Raw genomic sequence first — 27,953 nt, 5'->3', positions numbered from 1 at the left:
TTTATGCATTGTAAATGAATTGTAAATGAAGTCACCATAAAAGTGATTTTTGTCTTTTATTTTGTTTGCATGAACATACACATAATGTCTAAAAATGTGTTTAATTTTTCTACAGTAATGGCTCAGGGACATCAGAAGATCTCTTCTGGAAGCTTGATGCTTTGCAGACATTCATCAGAGATCTCCACTGGCCAGAAGAAGAGTTTGGAAAACACCTTGAGACCCGACTGAAGCTGATGTCTAGTGACATGATAGAATCCTGTGTCAAACGGTAAGATGAGGTGTGAGTGCTAGAAAACAGTTGTAGTGTATATATTGTAGTAGTGATATTTGAATTGAAAATGGGTTTGCAACATGACTATGGGCAGTAATCTGTGTCATCAGAAACTGAATTTGAATAAGTTAAATTCGAATTTGAATTGCTCAGATTGAATCTGAATTGTAACTTCAATAAATGCTTTTTAAAACTAAATTTGAATTAGCCTAATTTGAAATTTAATATATTGGTTTGAAAATGATCATCACTAAATTGAAATTGAATTTTATATTTTGAAAATGAATTCATTTGCTTTGAAACTGTATTTTATGCTTTAAAAATTTTAGCTCTCGAATAATTTCAGATTCACTTCTCACCATTCAGTTTCAGTTTTACAATTCAATTTCAGTTCCAAAATTCAGTTTTTTGGGACTAACATCTGGTTCCGGTTCGAGAGTAATCGAGCGCAGATTAATAGAACTACGTTTTACTAGCGGACCGAAAGTGTTACTGACGGGAATCTACAGCATCTTGAGCTGAATTAAGACTTCAGAAGTCATTCGTCATGTCGAATGACCAGCGGAAAAACTCTCAGGTTGGTAATAAATGTATTACATGTATAAGAACAAGCGTCATGTTAACAAATGAGAGCCGTACAGTAACTTTTATGCTTATTGTAGCTGCTAGCTAAGAACACTAATTTAGCCTAGTTTGCCCTGAATTCAGCTTTGACAAACAAATATGATCGACTGTTTCTAGTAGAATTCCAAAGTTGTCATCTTGTACCCTCTCAGAGTACCCCCTCTGTATGCTTGCAGAGACCCCTACAGTAGGGAAACATGCAAAACAGTGTCCAAACCTTTGTATTTTAGCTTTATTTATATCTTACACAGCATCCCAACTCTTTAGCTAACTTAATAACTTTAGCTAAAGTGAATAGTTGGTCTAATTCATTAGTGCAGCATTACTGGATCACCTCTGTTTGAATTGATATAATATGATATACAACTATCACTGTGTTTAACTACCATAATAATTCTTAGGGTACTGAGCGCATGCTTAATTCGTTTTTTATGAATGAAAAGTGAATCTGAAATTATTCGAGAGCTAAAATTTTTAAAGCATAAAATACAGTTTCAAAGCAAAGCAAATGAATTCATTTCCAAAATATAAAATTCAATTTTAATTTAGTGATGATCATTTTCAGACCAATAAATTGAATTTCAAATTAGGCTAATTCATATTCAGTTTGTAAAAGCATTTATTCAAGTTACAATTCAGATTCAATTCGATTCAAATTCAGTTTCTGATGGCACAGATTTCTGCCCATACATGACTACATACATGTTTGAAGAATTACTATTACAGTTTTAGGGAACTATACTTTGTGTCAGGGGAGAGGAAGAGAGGGAAAAATATAAAAGAAATGAGTGAGAAAAGTTTTTCTTTTTTTAATAACTGAACAAATGTACTAAAAGGTAGTCAGAAAAAGTAAAAATACTTCTGTAACTGGGCTATTTTCATGTTCATATGATTAGATTTCCGATATAATTGTTACTTTGGGTCATTATTGGGTCACACTTCTAAATGGCTATAGCCTGGAAAATTCCTTCACTAGGACAAGGACAGCCTTTGAGGCCAAGCTTCAGAGGAGCAGCCGGACCACAGACTTCCGAGTACCTCAATCCATCTGCACCATGTTCAATGTCATGGTGGACGCCAAGGTCCAGTCAGCCAAGCTGTGTGCCATGGACCTGGGGCAGGAGGTAGGAAATACTAAATATCTCCCGTAAACGCACTTGCTTTCAGAGTGGATTTCCCTCCAGTTTAAAATGATTCATATTGGACATCCATCCATCCATCTTCATCCGCTTATCCGAGGTCGGGTCGCGGGGGTAGCAGCCTAAGCAAAGAGGTCCAGACCTCCCTCTCCCCAGCCACCTCCTCCAGCTTGTCCGGGGGAATACCAAGGCGTTCCCAGGCCAGCCGAGAGATATAATCTCTCCAGCGTGTCCTGGGTCTGCCCCGGGGCCTCCTCCCGGTGGGACATGCCTGGAACACCTCGCCCAGGAGGCGCCCAGGGGGCATCCTTGCCAGATGCCCGAACCACCTCAGCTGGCTCCTTTCGATGTGGAGCAGCAGCTGCTCTACTCTGAGCCCCTCCCGGATGGCCGAACTTCTCACCCTATCTCTAAGGGAGAGGCCAGCCACCCTTCGAAGGAAGCTCATTTCCGCCGCTTGTATCCGCGATCTCGTTCTTTCGGTCACTACCCACAGCTCGTGGCCATAGGTGAGGGTAGGGACGTAGATCGACCGGTAAATTGAGAGCTTCGCTTTTACACTCAGCTCCCTCTTCACCACGACTGACCGGTGCAGCGTCCGCATTACTGCAGCCGCAGCCCCAATCCGTCTGTCGATCTCCGGCTCCCTTCTCCCATCTCTCGCGAACAAGACCCCGAGATACTTGAACTCCTCCACTTGGGGCAGGAACTCATCCCCGACCCGGAGTGGGCACTCCACCCTTTTCCGGCTGAGAACCATGGCCTCAGATTTGGAGGTGCTGATCCTCATTCCCGCTGCGTCACACTCGGCTGCGAACCGCTCCAGTGCGAGCTGGAGGCCCTCACCCGATGAAGCCAACAGAACCACATCATCCGCAAAAATCAGAGATGAGATTCTGAGGCCACCAAAGCGAAAGCCCTCCGCCACTTGGCTGCGCCTAGAAATCCTGTCCATAAAAATTATGAACAGAACCGGAGACAAAGGGCAGCCCTGGCGGAGCCCATCACCCACCGGGAACGAGTCCGACTTATTGCCGGCAATGCGAACCAAGCTCTTGCAACGGTTGTATAGGGATTGAATGGCCCGTAGCAATGGGCCAGACACCCCATACTCCCGCAACACCTCCCACAGGACACCCCGAGGGACACGGTCGAATGCCTTCTCCAGGTCCACAAAACACATGTAGACTGGTTGGGCAAACTCCCATGCACCCTCAAGTATCCTGGAGAGGATAAAGAGCTGGTCCAGTGTTCCGCGACCAGGACGAAAACCGCATTGTTCCTCCTGTATCCGAGGTTCGACTAGCGGACGAACTCTCCTCTCCAGCACCCTGGCATAGACTTTCCCAGGGAGGCTGAGGAGTGTGATCCCCCTGTAGTTGGAACACACCCTCCGGTCCCCCTTCTTAAAGATGGGGACCACCACCCCGGTCTGCCAGTCCACAGGCACTGCCCCTGATCTCCACGCAACATTGCAGAGACGTGTCAACCAAGACAGCCCTACAACGTCCAGCGCCTTCAGGAACTCGGGGCGGACCTCATCAACACCAGGGGCTCTGCCACCAAGGAGTTGTTTAACTGCCTCAGTGACCTCGCCCCCGGAAATTGGCGGGTCATTCCCCTCATCCCCAGACTCTGCTTCCTCCTCGGAAGACGTGTCAGTGGGATTAAGGAGGTCCTCGAAGTATTCCTTCCACCGCCCGACAATTTTCTCAGTCGACGGCAACAGCGCTCCGCCAGCACTATACACAGCGCAGGTAGAGCACCGCTTTCCCCTCCTGAGACGCCTGACGGTTTGCCAGAATCTCTTCGAGGCAGTCCGAAAGTCTTTTTCCATGGCCTCCCCGAACTCCTCCCCCACCCGAGTTTTTGCTTCAGCCACTGCCCGAGCCGCATTCCGCTTGGCCTGTCGATACCTGTCGGCTGCCTCCGGAGTCCCACAGGCTAACCAAGCCCGATAGGCCTCCTTCTTCAGCCTGGTGGCTCCCTTCACCTCTGGTGTCCACCATTTGGTTCGGGGATTACCACCACGGCAGGCACCAACCACCTTGCGGCCGCAGCTCAATGCAGCAGCTTCGGCAATGGAGACGCTGAACATGGTCCATTCGGACTCAATGTCCCCAGTCTCCCTCGGAATGCTGTTGAAGCTCTGCCGGAGGTGTGCGTTGAAGATCTCGCGGACTGGGGCCTCTGCTAGACGTTCCCAGCACACCCTCACTACGCGTTTAGGTGCACCAGGTCTGTCCAGCGTCCTCCCCCGCCACCTGATCCAACTCACCACCAGGTGGTGATCAGTTGACAGCTCAGCCCCTCTCTTTACCCGAGTGTCCAGAACATATGGTCGCAGGTCTGGTGATACGATTACAAAATCGATCATCGACCTACGGCCTAGAGCATCCTGGTGCCACGTGCACTTATGAACACTCTTATGTTCGAACAGGGTGTTCGTTATGGCCAAACTGTGATTAGCACAGAAGTCCAATAACAAAACACCGCTCGGGTTCAGATCAGGGAGGCCGTTCCTCCCAATCACGCCCCTCCAGGTCTCGCTGTCGTTACCCCACGTGAGCATTGAAGTCTCCCAGCAGGACAACAGAGTCTCCAGGTGGAGCACCTTCCAGCACCCCCCCCAGGGACTCTAAGAAGGCTGGGTACTCCGAACTGCCACCCGGCGCATAAGCGCAGATGACAGTCAGGACCCGTTCCCCGACCCTAAGGCGCAGGGAGCAAACCCTCTCGTCCACCGGGAAAAAACCCCAACGTACCGGCAGCAAGCCGAGGGGATATAAGAATACCCACCCCAGCCCGCCGCCTCTCACCAGGGGCAACTCCAGACTGAGACAGAGTCCAGCCCCTCTCCAGGAGACTGGTTCCAGAGCCCAGACAATGCGTAAAGGTGAGCCCAACTATATCTAGCCGGTACCTCTCAACCTCACGCACCAACTCAGGCTCCTTCCCCACCAGAGAGGTGACATTCCATGTCCCTATTGCCAGTCTTGGCAGCCGGGGGTCGGTCCGCCAGGGCCTCCGCTCCTGGCCGCCACCCAGCTCACAATGCACCCGACCCCTATGGCGCCTCCTGCGGGTGGTGGGCCTGCGGGAGGATGGGCCCATGTCTCCTCTTCGGGCTGTGCCCGGCCGGGCCCCATGGACTAAGGCCCGGCCACCAGACGCTCGCCCTCGGGCACCCTCCCCGGGTCTGGCTCCAGGGCGGGGCCCCGGTAACCCTATCCCGGGCAGGGTAAACTGTTCCCTCGATATTCTCTTCATGGGGGTCTTCTGAATCGCTCTTTGTCTGGTCCCTCACCCGGGACCAGTTTGTCATGGGAGACCCTACCAGGGGGCAAAAGCCCCCAGACAACATAGCCCCTGGGATCCCTGGGACACACAAACCCCTCCACCACGATAAGGTAGCGATTCAAGGAGGAGTCATATTGGACATCATACAATTTAAATCTTGGATACACTTGAGGTCAAAAGTTTGAATGTCATGGTAATTTGGAGCTTAAATCTTTTAATAGATAGAGCTAAATGTTCTACAGTGTATTTTAACTTGACTTGAAGGTCCAGGACTATTCACTTCTTATTAGTGATCATGACTAACTGACAACTGGTAGTTTTTCTTTGCCACCATAAGGATTTATAGTACTTGGTACAATCGTAAAGTCCAAAGACGTCAGTCTTGTAGATTTACAGGTCTCTTGAAGTTGCTTCTAAAAGACTGAAGACCACCAATTCAAACAATTGTATGTAAGTACTAGTTCTTTGGATGTATCACCACTTTGCCAAGGTTTCAAAGAAAACCCAAACTTTCACTCTGACATGAGAGAAAATCGTTAGGTTGTTCAGAAACAACCTAACACGGAATTTGAACAGAATTTGAACGACCTTACACTAGTCACCCAACAGTGTGAAGCTGGATGTCTGCATTTTGAAACTACAATATTGAGATGATAGACTCCAAAATCCTGCAAAATCTTAATTCACCTCAATGTTTTCATACATGGTTTTTTTTTTGTTGGTTTGTTTTGTTTGCAGGTCATATAAACAAGACCAGGCTGTACAAAATATACCTTGATAGGTTGGAGCTAGATTTACTCATGTGCAGCGGCTGAAAGCCTTCTTTTGACATTCAAAAGATGCTGGATTTACTGAAAGTTTTGGACAGGAGTATTTTTTTAAAATTCACTTTCATGAGAAGAATATCACACAGGTTTTAGAGATGACATGCTATGAAAAATTTATTTTCACTCCTGAACAGGCAGGCAGTCCAGTCTTAAAAATATCTGCAGCTCATGCTATATATAATAACTATGACACGGCAAATTAATAATTAAATACTATTTAGTGTAAAAACTTCCAGTGTTTCTTTTCAGTGGCTGATGTCAAACAGAGGTTACCAAGTGTAATCTACTGAGGGTGAACAGTCTAACATTTTTTTCTTCCTCTTATTCTTCTGCAGAGGCAATATCACTCCCAAATCAACAATCTAATTGAGGAGACGGTGAAGGAGATGATTACTCTGCTAGTAGCTAAGGTACAAAAGTACACTACATGTTCCTAGCATGGTTTCAGTTCTTGTTGAAAAGACAAACAAATGACAGCAATAAGACCTAAACCAGGCATTCAAAACAACTACAGAGAGACATAATATAACAAAAAGGCTCATTTTAAACTATTACAATTTCATTTAAATGTATGAATGCATGGTTAGCCATCCCGGTAAAGAAATCATCACTCATCTGGACATAGGATTTTCAATGGAAGAGATGTTTCATCACTCATCCAAGTTAGCTCTTTAGTCTGAGGCTAAAGAAGTCACTAAAAGACACGAAAAATTCAAAAGCACCATGAAGACTTAATGAGATGAGATGATAACGACAAGAATCCAATTTTATATACGACTCACAATTTGTGATAGCTTATGTTCCCAAATGTAAAGTCATTTCTCTGAGGCTTCTTTTTCCTCTCTTCTTTCCTAGTTTGTCGTCATTCTAGAGAGTGTGTTAACCAAGCTTTCCAGATATGATGAGGGAACACTCTTCTCTTCTTTCCTGTCGTTCACAGTAAGTAGTACATGTGTGTATATATATATATATATATTAGGGGTGCAACGATATTCGTATCGATATTGAACCGTTCGATACAGTGCTTTCGGTTCGGTACGCATATGTATCGAACAATACAACATTTGTAATTTATTTTATCAACTTTCCTTCTGACGATGCTGTCTGTGTTGAGCGCTCAGTGAATCTGTGTTCGACTACTCCGCCTAGGCTGCACTGTCGAGCGCAGATCCACTGAGCGCTCAACACAGACAGCATAGTCAGAAGGAAGAGCGCAAGGCAAGCTAGCGAGACAGAAGTTAAGCTCTACTTGCAACATTCAGATCTGGCGTTTGGAATTATTTTGGTTTTCATGTGACGTATGACCCTGAAGGTAAGCGAGTCATGGACTAAAGTAAAACAGTATGTTGGATGTGCCATGCAATGCTCAATTACATTGGTGTGAACTAGTGTGTTAGCGCAGTTAGCTCGTTAACGTGTTTGCCGTCTAGCCCCATGCACGGAGCGATCGGCGGTAGCTCGTTAACGGAGATTTGCCGTGTTGTGGCGTTAAGGTCATTTCAACGAGATTAACCTGAAAGCACTAGTGGGAACACAACGAATATGACTGCACATTTACGCCGACATCATCCTAGTGCAAAGACAAGTGGAAGCAGACAAAAAAAAGCAAGCATGCTACTAACTTTAGCCGAGTCATTTAGACAGCTGTTAGCACATGATTCTCCTTATGCTGCTGAGAATATAGCCCAGAAGAAGCGGATAGTATAGCTTTTATTTTGGAAAGAGACATTTCTCTGTAATAAACTCTCTTTTCCAAAGATGAGTGATTCCTCAATCAGATACAGGGCTTGCAATATCGCTAGCCCGACGTCCTGGAGCTAGCGATTTTTTCAGTCGGGCTACCAAAATCTATCTCTTCCCTGCCCGTCGGGCTATTGTAGGAAGGAAAAATATATGTCAATGCTTTTGCATTCTTTCAGAAATGTAGCTGGGTAATTATGTCATTGGCATCGGTGAGCCACTGTCAATATGTGACATATTGAAATCGCGTTTGAATTTGCGCTTGTTTTTTGCTTTCACTTTGCAATCGTGTGAACTGTGTATAGAGAGCGACAGCACTGATCTGTGAGTGATGATAATTTGTGCACCAATTCCTCTGACATCGTCTTATTAATCGTTAGCTTACTATGCAAACATGACAAGTGAAATCTCCCGCAGCAAGCTTAAACATGTGAGAGGTTGATCGCGCAGAGAATCGCTGAGCTTATGTGAGTGCGTGTGTAAAAGCAGCAGGATATATATTTTAGTTCTGCTGAGCCAAATAAGACAGGTCAGGGTGAAGAAGTGACAGCCAAAGAAAAGCTTACCACAAAACGGAGAAGTTATGACAAATCAGACTATAAGGCAAAAAGAAAGTGCAGCTTTATGGTTTCATGGACAAAAGAATTTCTGTGGCTGCAATATGACGAGCTAAATAACCAGGGCTGCACATAAGTGGTCCGCAGGTGCGCATTCGCTGTCAAAATAAAAAACACGCACAAGGGTTAGGGTTAAATTTAAAAACTGTACTTTTGAGTTAAAATATATATTTATAATTTTAATAAATGACAAATTAAAAAGGCATGAACATTTTTTTGTATCGAAAAAATATCGAACCGTGACACCAAAGTATCGAACCGAACCGTGAATTTTGTGTATCGTTGCACCCCTAATATATATATATATATATATATTAGGGGTGCAACGATATATAACAGATGTGCCCACTACCACACATTTGGACTGATTTGTGACCACTGTTTGGGAGGGATGGTTATATTGTGTATCTGGAATGAATTTTAGGTCTCTACGTCCATCCCATGGGGAATGGGAGCAGTAACAAAGGTGTTGCGTTTATATTTTTGTTGAGTGTATATATGTATAAACACCCAGCACGCCCCTGCGGGCGGTTTATCCTTCAAGCTCGGGTCCTCTACCAGAGGCCTGGGAGCTTGAGGGTCCTGCGCAGTATCTTAGCTGTTCCCAGGACTGCGCTCTTCTGGACAGAGATCTCCGATGTTGTTCCCAGGATCTGCTGGAGCCACTCGCCTAGCTTGGGAGTCACCGCACCTAGTGCTCCGATTACCACGGGGACCACCGTTACCTTCACCCTCCACATCCTCTCGAGCTCTTCTCTGAGCCCTTGGTATTTCTCCAGCTTCTCGTGTTCCTTCTTCCTGATATTGCTGTCATTCGGAACTGCTACATCGATCACTACGGCCGTCTTCTTCTGTTTGTCTACCACCACTATGTCCGGTTGGTTAGCCACCACCATTTTGTCCGTCTGTATCTGGAAGTCCCACAGGATCTTAGCTCGGTCATTCTCCACCACCCTTGGGGGCATCTCCCATTTTGACCTCGGGACTTGGGGGTCTAGCCATATATATATATATATATATATATATATATATATATATATATATATATAGTCCTGTGGGACTTCCAGATACAGACGGACAAAATGGTGGTGGCTAACCAACCGGACATAGTGGTGGTAGACAAACTGGAGGGTGAAGGTAACGGTGGTCCCCGTGGTAATCGGAGTACTAGGTGCGGTGACTCCCAAGCTAGGCGAGTGGCTCCAGCAGATCCCGGGAATAACATCGGAGATCTCTGTCCAGAAGAGCGCAGTCCTGGGAACAGCTAAGATACTGCGCAGGACCCTCAAGCTCCCAGGCCTCTGGTAGAGGACCCGAGCTTGAAGGATAAACCGCCCGCAGGGGCGTGCTGGGTGTGTGTGTGTGTGTGTGTGTGTGTGTGTGTATATATATGTATATATATATATATATATATGGCCTTCTAGTGGTTTCCTGTATGATATATTTCCACTGCACTACATCAATTACATCATATTACATTATAATGGTGTGCTCAACTTAAAACCTCAAAGAGTTTCCTTTTCAGAAAAAAACAAACTATACAGTGTTGTGAAAAAAAGTTTGTCCCTTCCTGATTTTGTATTCTTTTGCATGTTTGTCGCACTTAAATATTTCAGGTCATCAAATAAAAAAATAACTACTAGACAATTATAATACAAGTAAACTTGAAATGCAGTTTCTAAATGAAAGTGTATATGATTAGGGAGAAAAAAACCTAAACCTACCCCCACCAAATATTTTAACGATATCATTTAACCTTTAAAGAGTTAAAAGAATTCCAGCGGTTCCTGAAAGCAGTGGCTCTGTGCTTTTCAGTGACATTAGAGTCACCTGAGGTATGATGTCACAGCAGCCCTGTGAAAATGAAAGTTGTTTTAGAGAAGAGAGAGTGAACGAATGTGGTGGGGCTGTACAGACAACAGGCATTTTTTCGGATATTTGGAGTTTTATTTTTATTTATTTTTATTTTGCTGTTTGCTTTGTTGTTTTCTGTATTTGCTTAGATTCTGATGTGTCGACCTGCCTGGGATTACCATAATCACCCTAATATCACTGAAAAAGCACAGAGTTGATGCTTTCAGGCACTGTTGGAATTTTTAGATTGCGGCAATGCTCAAGAGCTAGATAATTGGACCTAAAACTTTGGATTAAATAGAAAAGGTCTGACAAAGTGGAGTACACCAAGAGATCCTCAAGAGCCAGACATCATGCCACAATCCAAGGAAATTCAGGAACAAATGAAAAACAAAGTAATTGAGATCTCTCAGTATTAAAAAGATTTAAAGCCATTTCTAGAGCTGCGGGACATCAGCGAACCACAGAGAGACCCTTTATTTATAAATGAAGAAAACATGGAACAGTGGTGAACTTTCCCAGGAGCGGCCCGGTCGACCAAAATTAACCGGAAGCAAAGTGATGACTCATTCAAGAGGTCACAAACGACCCCATAACAACATCCAAAGAACTGCAGACTTCACTTGCCTCAGTTAAGGTCAGTGTTCAGTGTTCATGACTCCACCATAAATAACCATTCTGTATAGCTGTATATCTCAAATTCTGTAAAGTTATTTATTTCATATTCTGTATAGTTTTTCATATTTATATCCTGTTCATAGCCTGTACATAGCTTGTACTCACTACAGCCTGTACATACTTATAGTTATAGAATATTCACAACATACTTCATACTGTGTACATTATAACATACCATAATAGACCCATTTCTGTAATATACTCACATATCTATATTATTGCTAATATATATTGTAATATATCTATATCACTAAAGCACTTCTGGATGGATGCAAACTGCATTTCGTTGCCCTGTACCTGTGCATGTGCAATGACAATAAAGTTGAATTCTATTCTATTCTATTCTATTCTATAATAAAGAAACTGGGCAAAAAAGGTTCCAAAGTGAAAGCCAAAAGCAATACAAAGACTCGTATCATTTTTCCAGAAAACATGTTGATGTGTCCCCATTACACCTGGTATAAAAGTAAGACAGCATTTGAGACAAGGAACAGCATACGAACAGTAAAATATGGTTGTCTTACTATGATGGACTGGTTCTGTTTTGCTGCCTCAGGACCTGGAAGACTTACTATGGTAAATGGAACCGTGAATTCTGCTGTCTACCCAAACATCCTGAAGGAGAATGTGACATCAACCTAAAGTGCACTTGCGTTCTGCAGCAGGACAATGATCCAAAACACACCAGCAAGTCCACCTCTGAAATGCTTAAGAAAAACAAAATGAAGACTTTGGAGTGGCCTAGTCAAAGTCCTGAACCCAGTCCTGAATCTGATTGAACTGGTGTTGAACTGTGATGTTTTTTTGTTTTTTTGCCTGTCCCGTTTGGATCTTTAGCCATCAAAATTGTTGTCTGAAGGCCAAGAAAGATGCCAAGCAGAATTACTTTACCAATTGGATCATCATGGCCTTGCCATATTGGTCCATTTGATTGACCTTTATTATGATTATGTATTTATTTTATTTGGTTTTCGGTTGTTACAGACGGGACAGACATGACTGGGGGATAGGACAGGGAGAAAGAATGAAAGAAAGAGAGGGAGAGAAAGAAAAATAGAGGGGAGAAGAGACGGTGAGAAGGGGGGAAGAAAGAAAAAAAAAAGGAAAAACAAACACAACACCTGGATCACCTGTATGGAGATAAGAAAAAACAGAAGAGAAAACAAACAAGAAAGAGCAACATAATAAAAACAGCACCATCACAATAAACTAGCTAACAGTAGATAACAGTAGATACTAAATATTACATGTTATTGTGCAGTACGCAAGATCGACAGCGCACAATGTGCTTTGAGGCAGCAGCCAAGAAAGGTGTAGTTTGTGTCCGTGAACACCCGTGTGTACACCTGTGTGCACACCTGTGTGGATCAGCATGCTTGTATTCAAAAGGTTTCTCCATGTAACGATCTGCTAGGGAGTGTGGGGAGTCATAGCCCCGTCCCCCAGGGCATGAAGAAGGTATGGAGGAGATCCAGGCCCAGACATCCAGAGGCCCCAGAATAGGACCCAAGGAGGACCACCAGGGGGGGCAACTATGCCACCCTCCTGCGAAGAGCTGAGGAGAGCCCCAAATAAGAGGTCACCCAGCAGCTACGGAGCAGAGGCCAGAGGGGGTTGCAGTGACGTGCCCGCGGGCTCTGCCGGCAGCCAGCTGTGCCAGAGAGGACCGGGCCTCAGGCCCAGAGGCCAGAGGTCTGAGGGCATCCCACCCCCCGGAAGGGGTCCAGCCGGGCCACAGGTGCCAGGCCCCGCCAATCGGCCACCAGGAGTGAGTCGGTACATACAGTGGGGCAAAAAAGTATTTAGTCAGCCACCGATTGTGCAAGTTCCCCCACTTAAAATGATGACAGAGGTCAGTAATTTGCACCGGAGGTACACTTCAACTGTGAGAGACAGAATGTGAAAAAAAAATCCATGAATCCACATGGTAAATTAGGGTGGAAAATAAGTATTTGGTCACCTCAAACAAGGAAAATCTCTGGCTCCCACAGACCTGTAACGTCTTCTGTAAGAAGCTTTTCTGTCCCCCACTCGTTACCTGTATGAATGGCACCTGTTTGAACTCATCATCTGTATAAAAGACACCTGTCCACAGCCTCAAACAGTCAGACTCCAAACGCCGCCATGGCCAAGACCAAAGAGCTTTCGAAGGACACCAGGAAAAGTATTGTAGACCTGCACCAGACTGGGAAGAGTGAATCTACAATAGGCAAGCAGCTTGGTGTGAAAAAATCAACTGTGGGAGCAATCATCAGAAAATGGAAGACATACAAGACCACTGATAATCTCCCTCGATCTGGGGCTCCACGCAAGATCTCATCCCGTGGGGTCAAAATGATCATGAGAACGGTGAGCAAAGATCCCAGAACCACACGGGGGGACCTGGTGAATGACCTGCAGAGAGCTGGGACCAAAGTAACAAAGGTCACCATCAGTAACACACTACAACGGCAGGGAATCAAATCCCGCAGTGCCAGACGTGTTCCGCTGCTGAAGCCAGTGCATGTCCAGGCCCGTCTGAAGTTTGCCAGAGAGCACATGGATGATACAGCAGAGGATTGGGAGAATGTCATGTGGTCAGATGAAACCAAAGTAGAACTTTTTGGTATAAACTCAACTCGTCGTGTTTGGAGGAAGAAGAATACTGAGTTGCATCCCAAGAACACCATACCTACTGTGAAGCATGGGGGTGGAAACATCATGCTATGGGGCTGTTTTTCTGCCAAGGGGACAGGACAACTGATCCATGTTAAGGACAGAATGAATGGGGCCATGTATCGTGAGATTTTGAGCCAAAACCTCTTTCCATCAGTGAGAACTTTGAAGATGAAACGAGGCTGGGTCTTCCAACATGACAATGATCCAAAACACACCACCCGGGCAACAAAGGAGTGGCTCCGTAAGAAGCATTTGAAAGTCCTGGAGTGGCCTAGCCAGTCTCCAGACCTCAACCCCATAGAAAATCTGTGGCGGGAGTTGAAAGTCCGTGTTGCTCGGCGACAGCCCCAAAACATCACTGCTCTCGAGAAGATCTGCATGGAGGAATGGGCCAAAATACCAGCTACTGTGTGTGCAAACCTGGTAAAGACCTATAGTAAACGTTTGACCTCTGTTATTGCCAACAAAGGTTATGTTACAAAGTATTGAGTTGTATTTTTGTTATTGACCAAATACTTATTTTCCACCCTGATTTACGAATAAATTCTTTACAAATCCTACCATGTGGATTCATGGATTTTTTTTTCACATTCTGTCTCTCACAGTTGAAGTGTACCTCTGGTGCAAATTACTGACCTCTGTCATCATTTTAGGTGGGGGAACTTGCACAATCGGTGGCTGACTAAATACTTTTTTGCCCCACTGTACATGAGCGCCCAGCCCCAGACACGAAGAACCACCAACACACCAATGTCTGAGGGCATCAGCCACCGGCAGGGAGTGTGGTGAGGGGAGACAGACCTCCTGTGGTGAGGGGAGATAGGCCTCCATACCTCGAAGAGCCTGAGATATTCCCAGAGAGGTGGAGTCTAAGACCCAAGTTGACATATAGACACAGACGAACAGGCGCACGCAGACACAAACGTGCATTCCCACCTCCAGACAGATATAAATAGAACACTGTACACACATTCACACTCCCCAAACATACTCTATATCCCAGGTCCGGGTACCCCTGCCCCCAGAGGGGCAAACCGTACCCAGACCCAGGAGATGTAACCCTTCTGTCTGGGGTGGAGGAAAGCAGACCGCCTCCGTATCTGCAGTAGCAGGGAGGCCCCGCATCCCAGACCCCAATCCGATGGCCAGCACCTCCTCCCAGCCCCCCAGCCCCGACGGTTAACAGAACGAGGGCATGGTGCTTCCTGCCAGAGAGCAGCACGTCTCCTCCCGAAAACCCTCAGTGTCTATATGCATTTAAAATTGAGGGTAGGGCAGTAGACACCCCCACACTCTGGAACCCACCAGGGCAAGGGGGCCCAGGCTAATGCAGACCGGGGCCCACAGCAGCACCACCCGGCCCCACAGAGTCCGGGGCAGCCCAGAAAACTCAGGAGAGATTTCTCCAAGCATGACATCCCGGTGCATTTCAGACCCAGCAACACGCTCAGACAAAAACTGGTTCACCCGAAAGACAAAACTCCAAAACACAGACTTAACAATGTGGTGTATGCTGTACAGTGCAGCGAGGAATGCCCAGACCTCTACATTGGAGAGACCAAACACCACTCAACTCTGTTTACGACACCAACTCTCTGCCATCTATAATCCAGTTTTGAGTTCCCTCCCCAGATGCCTTAACACCCACTCACATCCTGGGCCATCTGATCTCAGGAATTCGCATGATAGGGTGGGGCCAGGTTTCACAATGAGCTCACCCGAAACCCTGGCTGATTGGGACCCACACCCAGTTTCACACCTTGGCTCAGGCGATTAGAGGATCATCAGGGGGTCCTTTTGTCCCTCTGTGGGGGGAAACTCCCACTAGGTTTAAATCTGGGACTCCCCACCATTTGACCTTAGAACTGAAGAAGCTTCTCGGATGAGAGGTGAAACGTCTTCAAGCAACTTAAAGAAGTCTAGACGCTTTTCTTTGACCCCTCTACATTGTAGCCACAGCTGCCCTGGGGCGCACTGACAGAGGCGAGGCTGCCGGACACTGGCGCCACCGGGCCCTCTGACCACCACCAGTAGGTAAACACGGGGTTAGTATCTTGCCCAAGGATATTTGGCATGCAGCCAGGAGGCAGCCTGGGATCGAACCACCGACCTTCTGATTAGTGGCGGACCTGCTCTGCCACCTGAGCTACAGGTGTTTTGTTTTTCTATGAAAACATATATTCTCTGCTTCTATTTTGACTTCATTAGACATATTCATTGATTTACTTCTGTGAGTAGAAGAGCATGCATCAGCATTCAGCTCTGTGCCTCTGTCACCAAACCGCAATGGCAAAATTGCTCAGAGCTTCTAAAGAAAACATCAGAAACCAGTGGGTGGTAGTTTTAACCTCCTAAAAACCATCTTTTACTGTAGTGTTGTATATGTTTCCTTTTTCTATTGCAAAGACAATTGACACGCGAGGTTCTACTGGCCTTTGCATTAGTAGCTGGTAGCTACCTAAACTAGCTATGATCTGAGATATTAAGTTATTATAAAAGCTGATGTAACCCAGTGAGTTTACACGACTCAGTAATGCACTACAAACATGTTATTGTTAATTGGGATTTATCATTACTCTGTTAATCACTGAGTTGATCAAAAATAAATCAATAATAAAAGATAAATACTATAAATATAAGAATAAAACCCAAAGAGTATATTTAACACCCCTACTGGTTAGGAAGGAACAAGCCCCGCCTTCCCTGCTCTGTACCGTCACGTGCTCAGACACAGAGACGGAGGTGCACGAGACCATCGCTGATTTTCACCGCCAAGCTTTTCGCTGGAAAATAACTATTAACTTGATAAATTGAGCAAATATCCATACCGGAGATCTGCATGGACCTTGGAGAAACGGACCTGATTATTGTGAACATTTCGGACCTTGAAACCATCGCGATCTGCACGGGAGCGGATGAAGTGGACAGATCCTCTCTGAGAGTTGAACATTAGAAGTGTGCTGGCTAGGTTTTTTTTTATGGGATCGTGAGACCTGGATCTCTTCCTGACGAGGAAGATGGCGAGCCTTTCCCTTTGAACCGAACCACAGCCATTCCGAGTTGGCCCAGAAGGGCAGGTTGCTCTTCTCTCACGAACAATTGCAACAGTGCGGTAGGACGAAATCGCACCAATCACAACCTATTGGATTTGACTTGACTGAAGACTGACTATTAAGCCGGCAAGACTGACATATCTGAGCTCAGATAGGATTCTGATTGTTATTATTATTGCTGTCACTGTATTTTATTTTATGATTTCATTCCTGTTCATGAAATGCTGTTAAATTGTTGCTAAATAGTTTAATATAATTCATAGCAACTTTACCTGTGGCTCCAGTCATTCTTCTCCACGCAACTCACTTTATCCCTCCTACGAATCTAGCTATTGGCCCATTCTTTCCATCTTACTTTAATTTCCCCTACCCTATCCTGTACTTGGCTACACTCAGTTAACACACTCAGAGACAAGGTCATAGCTTAATAAAGGAGCATCAGAATAAGAATACTTCACTAATAATTTACTTGGTCTGTAAATGGCAGTGTGTAAATCATAGTGTGACGCTATTCTACGGTAACTGACTTTTGAATGTAATGAACAATTTTAACAGACATCTTCATTTCCTCAGTGGAAAGTGCACCTATGTAGGAAATTTGTTATTAATTCTAAAGCTACCTTTTGTTCTGGTAAATTTAAGGGGTTTAAATTTGATTTAATGAAAAAGCATCCATTTATCTCAGTATACTGATACTCTATGTATGTATGTATTTCCTGATACACAAGTGGACCATTTTCATAAACACTGCATTGCCACTGAGTGTGCGTATACAAATATTTGATAAAACTCCCCACATTGTATGCATTTGTAAATTACAATGGTGTGCAACTATATAAAGTCTCATAGCATCATATTATAATCATCTGTTTTTGATATGTGTATTTCTATGCTCACTAGTTCATTGAAATTGTTTATAGTTTTTATGTTAATCATTTATGCTAACTGTAATATCATTAGATTTTTTGGTGAGCTTCTCTCTGGCACTAGCGCCCCTAAATTTCCACAACACTACAAAAGCTAAACTGTTAAATTATGAATACAATAACAGTGAGTGGCATTTGTGCAGCTAATATCACCACAAGTCAGTGTTTCTAGTTCAGCAGGTGAGAAGATATAAGATTGCTTAGTCTCACCTGGGACAACTTTTGTTCAGCTGCTGTACTCAGTGTTTTTTTCTATCTTTGTCAAGGGTAAAAGCTGCTTCGAAGTATGTGGACGTGCCTGTACGTATTCATTTACATCGCTGTTGTAATGTATGTGTGTACAGTATGGGTCATTGTGCCTTTATCGAGTTTGATTTGCTCATCAGATATATTTTGGAGCACAAGAAGTACTAAATCTAAATTCTGAAAGTTTTGGTGACTGTTTGGCCTCAAAATGTCATCATTAATCCCAGTCCCTGTTGTGTTTGCATGACTCACATGCATGTGAGTGCTGTTAAGACTCATTTGTATTGTATCACTCAACATATAATTCCATCCCTGATTCCTGATTCCATTTCATGAAAAGAATTTGAAAATCCACTTCATATGTGAGTTACATGGATGACATGTGTAAATATTTTGATATTTAAAAAACGACATAGAAAACCTAATAGTTCATATTCGAAAAATAATATGACGTGACATTCAGAGATAATTTGTTTACTGGTCACATCTCCCCCAAAGCCTCAGCTTACACACGATGAGTCATCACCCTCTCACAAAGTTCTCACAAAGAAAATTTCTGCCTTTGACTTTAAAATGACATTTGCTTTTTATTATACAGTGAGTGTCGGGATTTCCATTTGCTGAAATTCCATCCATCTGTCTATTCATCCATCCAACCATTCCAGTTAGGGTTGCCAACTCCCTGAAATAAAAAATAAGGGACGCCTAATTGGCCAGGGCTGGGCGACCCGATTGTCTTCACCCTTCCCAGTGTGGGGAATTTCTTAGCTCTTGTTTTTGTGTGTGTAATTATTTTTTAACCATTTGAAAAGTGCATACCCTTTTCAGCTCAATACTTTTGTTTCTAAATACGGAACGATTCTGTTTTTCAAGGGACGGTTGGCAACCCTAATTCCAGTGGACCCACTGCTGATTGGAGGTGTTGAAGGGATCCAGTGTAGAGAGTGTGTGTGTGTGTGGTTCTGCAGCATACTTAAATGGTGTATTCTGTCATTCACTGGTGATTAAATCAAATCTGACTTAAATCGCTGTTATATAAATTTTTTATAATGCTATATATAGGGATGGGTACCGGTATCCGGTGCCATGATTTTCTGACATAAACGGTAGTAACCAGACCAAAAAGCAGCGCACATTTCGGTGCTTTATTTTGGTGCTTTTTTTTGGTGCTTTTTTTTTTCCTAAGATGTCATACACCTTGGATTCTAGCCAATCATTTTAACTTTGCAAGCATAGTAGGCGGGCCCAGGTACGTACGTTCTTTTAGAGCAGAGCTACAGATTAAAAATGCCCAAGGTGAAGCGGTCAAAGTCTGGCTGTACTTCACAGCAAAAGATGCAAACTCAGCAGCCTGCAACAAGTGCTTTAAGGTGATACTGTGATACTGTCAAAGGAAGTAGCACCTCGAATCTGATGAAACACCTGGCGACGTATAGCATTTTGTTAAAAGCCGAGAAATGCACCTCACACCGAGCACATCTGCTGCTGGTGTGGTGCCTGTTATCGGACCCGGAGTTAGCAACATCCCCCAAGAACCCGAAGAGTTGCGTCTTAGCCACTAGCCCTGCCAGTGTAGCAGAAATGATGAGGATGATGATGGCAGCAGCAGCCGTTCTTCTCTGCGTGAGTAGCTTAATGTTGTTCGTGTGTAATTTACGTTGAGTAGGCTAACCACGTTATTAAATTAATGCATGTGAGGTGAACTAGCAAACACCGTCGTAGTTACATGCGGCTGTCTTCTTGTTTGATGGCAGATACTCCCTTCACCCTGGCCAAAAAGGCTAAAATGACCAAAGAAAAAGTGGAAAACAGCTAAAAATGAGAGGTTTTTGGACAAAGTTTGTGTTCTTCATTCTTTAAGCACCGGTTCGAGCACCATTTAAGCACTGCAACCGTTTCAAAAGTACCCGTTTGGTACTGGTATCGGATAAAACCTAAACGATACCCATCCCTAGCTCTCTCTCTCTCTCTATGTATAAAAAACACCCAGCACGCCCCTGCGGGCGGTTTTATCCTTCAAGCTCGGGTCCTCTACCAGGACCTGGGAACTTGAGGGTCCTGCGCAGTATCTTAGCTGTTCCCAGGACTGCGCTCTTCTGGACAGAGATCTCTGATGTTATTCCCGGGATCTGCTGGAGCCACTCGCCTAGCTTGGGAGTCACCGCACCTAGTGCTCCGATTACCACGGGGACCACCGTTACCTTCACCCTCCACATCCTCTCGAGCTCTTCTCTGAGCCCTTGGTATTTCTCCAGCTTCTCGTGTTCCTTCTTCCTGATATTGCTGTCATTCGGAACCGCTACATCGATCACTACGGCCGTCTTCTTCTGTTTGTCTACCACCACTATGTCCGGTTGGTTAGCCACCACCATTTTGTCCGTCTGTATCTGGAAGTCCCACAGGATCTTAGCTCGGTCATTCTCCACCACCCTTGGGGGCATCTCCCATTTTGACCTCGGGACTTCCAGGTTATACTCGGCACAGATGTTCCTGTACACTATGCCGGCCACTTGGTTATGGCGTTCCATGTATGCCTTGCCTGCTAGCATCTTGCACCCTGCTGTTATGTGCTGGATTGTCTCTGGGGCATCTTTACACAGCCTGCACCTGGGGTCTTGCCTGGTGTGATAGACCCCAGCCTCTATGGATCTTGTACTCAGAGCTTGTTCTTGTGCTGCCATGATTAGTGCCTCTGTGCTGTCTTTCAGTCCAGCTTTGTCCAGCCACTGGTAGGATTTCTGGATATCAGCCACCTCCTCTATCTGCCGGTGGTACATACCGTGCAGGGGCCTGTCCTTCCATGATGGTTCCTCGTCTCCCTCCTCTTTCTTGGGTTTCTGCTGCCTGAGGTATTCACTGAGCACTCGGTCAGTTGTTGGGGCCATCTTCCCAATGTATTCTTGGATGTTCGTTGTCTCATCCTGGACTGTGGTGCTGACACTCACCAGTCCCCGGCCCCCTTCCTTCCGCTTAGCGTACAGCCTCAGGGTGCTGGACTTGGGGTGAAACCCTCCATGCATGGTAAGGAGCTTTCTTGTCTTTATGTCAGTGGCTTCTATCTCCTCCTTTGGCCAGCCTATTACCCCAGCAGGGTACCTGATCACAGGCAGATATATATATATATATATATATATATATATATATATATATTAGGGGTGCAACGATATTCGTATCGATATTGAACCGTTCGATACAGTGCTTTCGGTTCGGTACGATATGTATCGAACAATACAACATTTGTAATTTATTTTATCAACCTTCTATATATATATATATTAGGGGGTGCAAACGACTATATAACCGATGTTGCCCCTACCACACATTTTGGGACTGATTTGTGACCACTGTTTGGGAGGGATGGTTCTATTGTGTATCTGGATGACTTTAGGTCTCTACGTCCATCCCATGGGGACGGCGAGCAGTTAGTCAACACAGGTGTTTGCGCTTTTATATTTTTGTGCGTGTTCCTATATGTACTATAAACACCCAGCACGCCCCTGCGGGCGGTTTACTCCTCAAGCTCGGTGTCCTTCTTTTTCTTTTTACCCAACGGAGGGGGGCCTTCCCTTTTGTTTGGGGGCGCTTGCGGGTCCTGCCGCCAGTATCTTAGCCCTGTTCCCAGGACTGCGCTCTTCTGGACAGAGATCTACCGATGGTTGTGCCAGGAGCGCTGGAGCCACTCGCCCTAGCTTGGGAGTCACCGCACCTAGTGCCTTCCGATTACCCCTGGGGGACCCACGTTACCTTCACCCTCCACATTCCTTTCTTCGAGGGCTCTTCTTGAGCCCTTGGTCATTTCCCGCTTCCCGTGTTTCTTCTTCCTTGTATATTGCTGTCCTTCGGAACTGCTCACATCGTATCACTACGCCGTCTTCTTCTCGTTGTCTACCCCCACTATGTCCGGTTGGTTAGCCACACACCATTTGTCCGTCTGTATCTGGAAGTCCCCACAGGATCTTGCGTCGGTCCATTATCCCACCACCCTTGGGGGCACTCCCATTTTGACCTGGGCACTTGGGCCGGTTAGCCATATATATATATATATATATACTATATACATCTATATATATATATATAGTCCTGTGGGACTCAGTACAGGACGGACCAAATGGTGTTGGTCTCTAACCCAAGGAACTCAGTGAAAGATGCGTCGAGTAGCAAAATTGTGAGGGTGAAGGGTAACGGTGGGTCCCGTGGTAATCGTGCCATACTAGGTGCGGTGCCTCCCAAAGCTTACGGCCGATGTGGCTCCAGCCAGATCCCTGGCGAAATACAAACCATCGGGATCATCTCTGTCCGAAAGATAGGCCCAGTCCTGCGGAACCGCTAAACTACTGGCAGGACCTCAAGGCTCCCAGCCGCTGCTGTAGGAGGACCCGGCTCCTTTGTAAGGGAAAATAACCACGCCGCCGTAGGGGCGTTGTGGGTGTTTGTTCATCGATGTGTGTTGTGTGTGTGTTTGTGTTGTCTATATATGTAATCTTATCACTACTATCTATGGCCCCTTTAGTGGTTTCCTTGCTCTGATATATTTCCAATGCACTACATCAATTACATCATTATGACATTCCTACTGGTTGCTCAACTTAAAACCTCCAAAGAGTTTCTTTCAGAAAACAAACCAAACTATACCCGTGTGTGAACAAAAACGTTTGTCCCTTCCTGATTTTGTATTCTTTTGCATGTTTGTCGCACTTACATCATCTTCAGGTCATCAAATAAAAAAATTAACTACTAGACAATTCTAATACAAGTCCACTTGAAATGCCCGTTTCTACAAGAAAGCTTTATTGCTTTGGGACGGGAACAAACCTTAAACCTACCCCCACCAAATATTTTACACGAATATTTACCTTAACGAGTTACAGAATTCATGCGGTTCCTGACACGCCGTGGCTTGTGGCTTTTCAGTGAACATTAGCAGTCACCTGAGGATGATGTCACAGCCGCCCTGTGAAAATTAAAGTTGTTTAGAGGAACGAAATAACACAAAATATCAGACTTAAGATGAACCGGGAAACCGCAAAGGGGGAAAAGAAAAGAGAGGCCTTCGGCGGCCCCAGGGCGCTTCTTTGGGAATCATAAGAGAGGTCGCCCGTTGGTCTCGGGCGCGTTTCTTTTGGGTCGGCAAGGTAACAAAACCACAAAGAACAAGAAGGGAGAACCCCCCCCCCCCCCCCCCCTCCCCCCCGTCCGTGTCCTGCGCTTGGCCCGCCCCTTTGGGGGGTCTTCGGACCGAGGAGCCCCGACCCCCGGAGTTTGGAGAGTGAACGATTGTGGTGGGCGGCCTGTACAGACAACAACGGTGCATTTTTCGATATTTGGACGTTTTAATTTTATTTATTTTTATTCTTGCTGTTTGCTTTTTGTTTCTTTATTTGCTTACGATTCTCGATGTTGTCGACCTGCCTGGGCTACCCAAATCCACCCTACTATCACTGAAAAGACACACGTTGCTGCCTTTCAGGACTGTTGGAATTTTTAGATTGCCCGGCAATTGCTCAAGCAGCTAAGATAATTGCCTAAAACTTTGGATTAAAATTAGACAAAGGTCTGACAAAGTGGAGTACCCCAAGAGATTCCTCAAAGAGCCAGAACACATGCCACAACCAAGGGATATCCAGGGAACAAATGAAAAACAAAGTAATTGCGATCTCAGTATTAAACGATTTAAATCCATTTCTAGACTGCGGGCACATCCAGCGAAACCACCGAAAGCGGGAACCCGTTATTTATAAATGACAGAACAACATGGAACATGGCTGAACTTCCCAGGAGCGGCCCGCGGTCGACCAAATTAACCGGTAAGTAAAGTGATGACTATTCACACGATCAAAACGACCCCCTAACAACATCCAAGACACTGCACGACTTCACTTGCCTAGTTCATCGTCAGTGGTTCAGGTTTCATTGACTCCACCATCTAAAAACCATTCTTTTATAGCGTATATTCTCAAATTCTTGTAAAGTTATTTTATTTTATATTGTATAGTTTTTCATATTATCTCCGTTCATAGCCTGATCCATAGCTTGTACTCACTCAGCCTGTACATACTTATAGTTATAGAATATTTCACAACTACTTCATACGGGTACATTATAACATACCACATATGAATAGAGCCCCTTTCTTATATCTCACATCACACTCTACTATTATGCTCTCTAATATTGAAATATCTATTATCACTAAACGACACTCTGCGAGGATGCAAAACTGCATTTCGTTGCCCTTTAACCTGTGCGTGCAATGACACGTAAAGTTTGCATTTTTCTCTTCATTTCTATCTTATCCTATAAGAAACTGGCAAAGAAAGGTTCCAAAGTGAAAGCCAACGCAATACAAATGAACTCGTCTCCTTTTTCCAGAAAACCTTGTTGAGTGTCCCCATTCCAACTGGTTATAACACGTCAGACAGCATTTGAGACAAGATACAGCATACGAACAGAAAATCGGTTGTCTTACTATGATTGGACTGGTTGTTTTGCTGCCCTCGGACCTGGAAGATCCTTCACATTGAAATTGAACCGTGAATTCTGGTCTTACCCAAACATCCTGCAGGAGAATTGACATCCAACCTAAACGTTGCACTTGCCGTCTTGCAGCAGGACAATGTATCCCAAAACACACCAGCAATCACACGCTCTAAATGCTTAAGAAAAACTAAATGAAGACTTTGGCGTGGCCTAGTCAAAGTCTCTGACAACCCAGTCCTGAATCTGATGAACTGGGTTACTGCTGATGTTTTTTGTTTTTTTGCCTGTCCCTTTTGGATCTTTAGTCATTCAATACTTGTTTTCTGACGGCCACAGGCAAAGATGCCATAGCAGGAATTAATTTAACACATTGGATCATCCATGGCTCTGCCTATGGCACCCATTTGTTGACCTTTATTCATGATATGTATTACTTTCTTTGGTTTTCGGTTGTGACAGTAGGACAGACCTGACTGGGGGATAGACATGGGAGAACAGAACGGAACGAAAGAGAGGGACGAAGACAAATAGAGGGCGAGAAGAGACGGTGGAGAAAAGGGGGGGTGGGGGGAAGAAAAGCAAAAAAAAGGAAAAACAAAAAAAACCCTGGATCACCTGTATGGAGCATAAGCGGCATAACAACAGACGAGAAAAACAACAAGAAAGAGCAACATACTAAAAAAGTCACCATCACATAAAACTAGCTCACGTAGATAAAGTTCGATACAAATCTCATGTTATTGTTGCAGTCTCGCAAGCCTCGACAGCGCACAATGTGGCTTTGTAGGCCAGGCAGCCAAGGAAAGGTGTGTTGTGTCCGTGAACCCGTGTACACCTGTGTGCGCAACCTGTGTGCGATCCGACATGCTTGTATCAAAACGGTTTTCTCCATGTAACGTATGCTAGGCTAGTGGTGGGATCAAGCCCCCGTCCCCCAGGGCATGAAGAAGGTATGGAGGAGATCCAGGCCCAGACATCCAGAGGCCCCAGAATATCGACCCAAGGGCGGACCACCAGGTGGGGCAACTATGCCACCCTCCCTGCGAAGCAGCTGAGGAGAGCCCAAATGAGGTCAGCCGTCAGCGCCGATGCAGGCCCGGCTCCTCCCTCCCCTCCGCAGTAGTTTTAGGCTCAGTGTTTCCGTACGTCCCTTTGCCCCGCGGTGCCTCTGCCGGCAGCCAGCTGTGCCAGAGAGGCACGGGCCTCAGCACAGAGGCCACGAGGTCTGAGGGACCTCCACCCCCGGAATGGGGTCCAGCCCTGGCCCACTAGGTGCCAGGCCCCGCCAAATCGGCCACCGAGTGAGTCGGTACCTACAGTGGGGCAAAAAAGTATTCGTCAGCACCCGATTGTGCCAGTTCCCCCACTTCAAATGATGACAGCGCGTCAGTACTTGCACCGGAGTCACTTCACCTGTGAGCGACGACTGTGAAAAAAAATCCAGAATCCACACTGGGTAACTTAGGGTGGACAAATAAGTATTTGGTCTACCTAAACACGGGAAATCTCTGTGCTCCCACAGAACCGTAATCGTTCTTCTTGTAAGACGCTTTCTGTCCCCACTCGTTACCTGTATGATGGCACCTAGTTTGAACTCATCAGCTCGTATAAAGACAACCTGTCCACAGCCTAAACCGTCAGGACTCCAAACCTCGCATGCCCAAACAAAGAGCTTTCGAAAGGGCACACAGGAATGATTCTCGACTGCCACCAGATCGGGAAACGCTGTGAATCTCAATAGGCAGCAGCTTGGTGTAAAAAATCACACTGGGCCAACCATCAGAAACATGGAAGTACATACAAGACCACTGATATCTCCTCGCCCGCTGGGCTCCCGCTAAGAACTCATTCCCGTGTGGGTGGGTCCCACAAAAATGCCTCATGAGACTACTGGTGAGTCACGATCCCAGAACCACTACGCGGGGGACGCGAAGTGACCTGACTAGCAGAGCTCGGACCCATAGTACAAGTAACCACCACTCAGTACACACATACACTCGCCAGGGGAATCACAATCCCGCAGTGCCAGACGTGTTCCGTTGCTGAAGCCAGTGCCATGTCCGGGCCCGTCTGACGTTTGCCCAAGAGCACATCGTGATACGCCAGGGTGGCGAGACTGTCATGTGGGCAGATGAAAACCAAGTTAGAACTTTTTGGTATAAACTCACCGTCGTGTTTGAGGAAGAAGAATAATGGTTGCCATCCCAAGAACACCATACCTAATGTGAAGCATGGGGGTGGCAACATCATTGCTAGGGGGCTGTTTTTTGCCCAATGGGACAGGACCAACTGGATCCATGTAAGGAAGAATGAATGTGGGCATTGTATCGTGCGATTTTGAGCCAAAAACCTCTTTCCATCCAGTGACACTTTGACAGATGAAACGAGGCTGGGTCTTCTCAAACATGACAATATCCAAAACACACCACCCGGGCAACAAAGAGTGGTCCGGTAAGAAGCATTTGAAAGTCCTGTGATGGCCTAGCAGGTCTCCAGCCTCCACCCCATAGAACACTCTGTGGCGGAGTTGAAGTCCGTTGTTGCTCTGGCTGACCAGCCCCAAAACATCCCACTGCTTCTCGCGAAGATCGCAGGAGAGAATGGCCAAACATCCGCGCTCCTGGTGTGCAACCTGGTAAACGACCTAGTAAAAGTCTTGACCCTCTGTTATTGCCCCACAAAGGTTTGTTAAAACGTATTGAGTTGTATTTTTGTTATTGACCAACAACTTTTTCCACCCTGATTCCGAATAACATTCTTTACAAATCCTACCATGTGATCATGATTTTTTTTCACATCTCGTCTCTCCCAGTTGAAGTGGTAACCTCTGGTGCAAATTACCTGACTCTGTCATCCATTTAGGGGGGGAAACTTGCACAATCGGTTGGCCTGACTACAATACTTTTTTCCACCACTGTACATGAGGCCCAGGCCCCAGACACGAAGAACCACCAACACACCACTGTCTGAGGGCATCAACCACCGGCAGGGAGTGTGTTGCGCGGGAGACAGACCTCCTGTGTGAGGGGAGATAGGCCTCCATACCTCGAAGAGCCTGAGATCTTCCCAGAGAGGTGGAGTCTAAAGACCCAAGTTGACATATAGGACACAGACGACAGGCGCACGCAGACACAAACGTGCATTCCCACCTCCAGACAGATATCTAATAGACACTGTACACAATTCACACTCCCCAAACATACTCTATATCCCAGGTCGCGTACCCCTGCCCCCAGGGGGGCAAACCGTACCCAGACCCAGGGATGTAAACCCTTCTGTCTTGTGGTGGAGGAAGCATGACCGCCTCCGTATCCGCAGTAGCAGGGAGGCCCGCATCCAGACCCCAATCCGATGGCCGCACCTCCTCCCAGCCCCCCCCCAGCCCCGACGGTTAACAGAACGAGTGCATGGTGCTTCCTGCCATGCGAGCAGCAGTCTCCTCCCGAAAACCCCCAGTGTCTATATGCATTTAAAATTGAGGGTAGGGCAGTAGACACCCCCACACTCTGGAACCCACCAGGGCAAGGGGCCCCGGCTAAG

At 45.8% G+C, this 27,953-nt stretch overlaps 1 protein-coding gene across 14 annotated transcripts in view; it reads left to right on the top strand.

Annotated features, from left to right (window-relative positions):
- LOC120731893 (calcium-dependent secretion activator 1) overlaps window positions 1–27,953 on the top strand; it is a 324,336-nt gene that overhangs the window by 219,099 nt on the left and 77,284 nt on the right. For 7 of the 14 annotated variants that reach the window (XM_040029354.1, XM_040029310.1, XM_040029241.1 and 4 more), the window contains 4 exons: window positions 116–271; window positions 1,854–2,022; window positions 6,500–6,574; window positions 7,020–7,103. In XM_040029354.1, coding sequence (XP_039885288.1) covers window positions 116–271; window positions 1,854–2,022; window positions 6,500–6,574; window positions 7,020–7,103 — 484 coding nt within the window. The remainder of the gene's footprint in view (window positions 1–115; window positions 272–1,853; window positions 2,023–6,499; window positions 6,575–7,019; window positions 7,104–27,953) is intronic. The other 7 variants (XM_040029299.1, XM_040029260.1, XM_040029319.1 and 4 more) reach the window with 1 other exon arrangement.

Source organism: Simochromis diagramma, unplaced genomic scaffold, assembly GCF_900408965.1.
Source record: "Simochromis diagramma unplaced genomic scaffold, fSimDia1.1 OVJJ01000352.1, whole genome shotgun sequence".
NCBI classification, from domain to species: domain Eukaryota; kingdom Metazoa; phylum Chordata; class Actinopteri; order Cichliformes; family Cichlidae; genus Simochromis; species Simochromis diagramma.
This window is presented reverse-complemented; position numbering and strand designations above follow the sequence as displayed.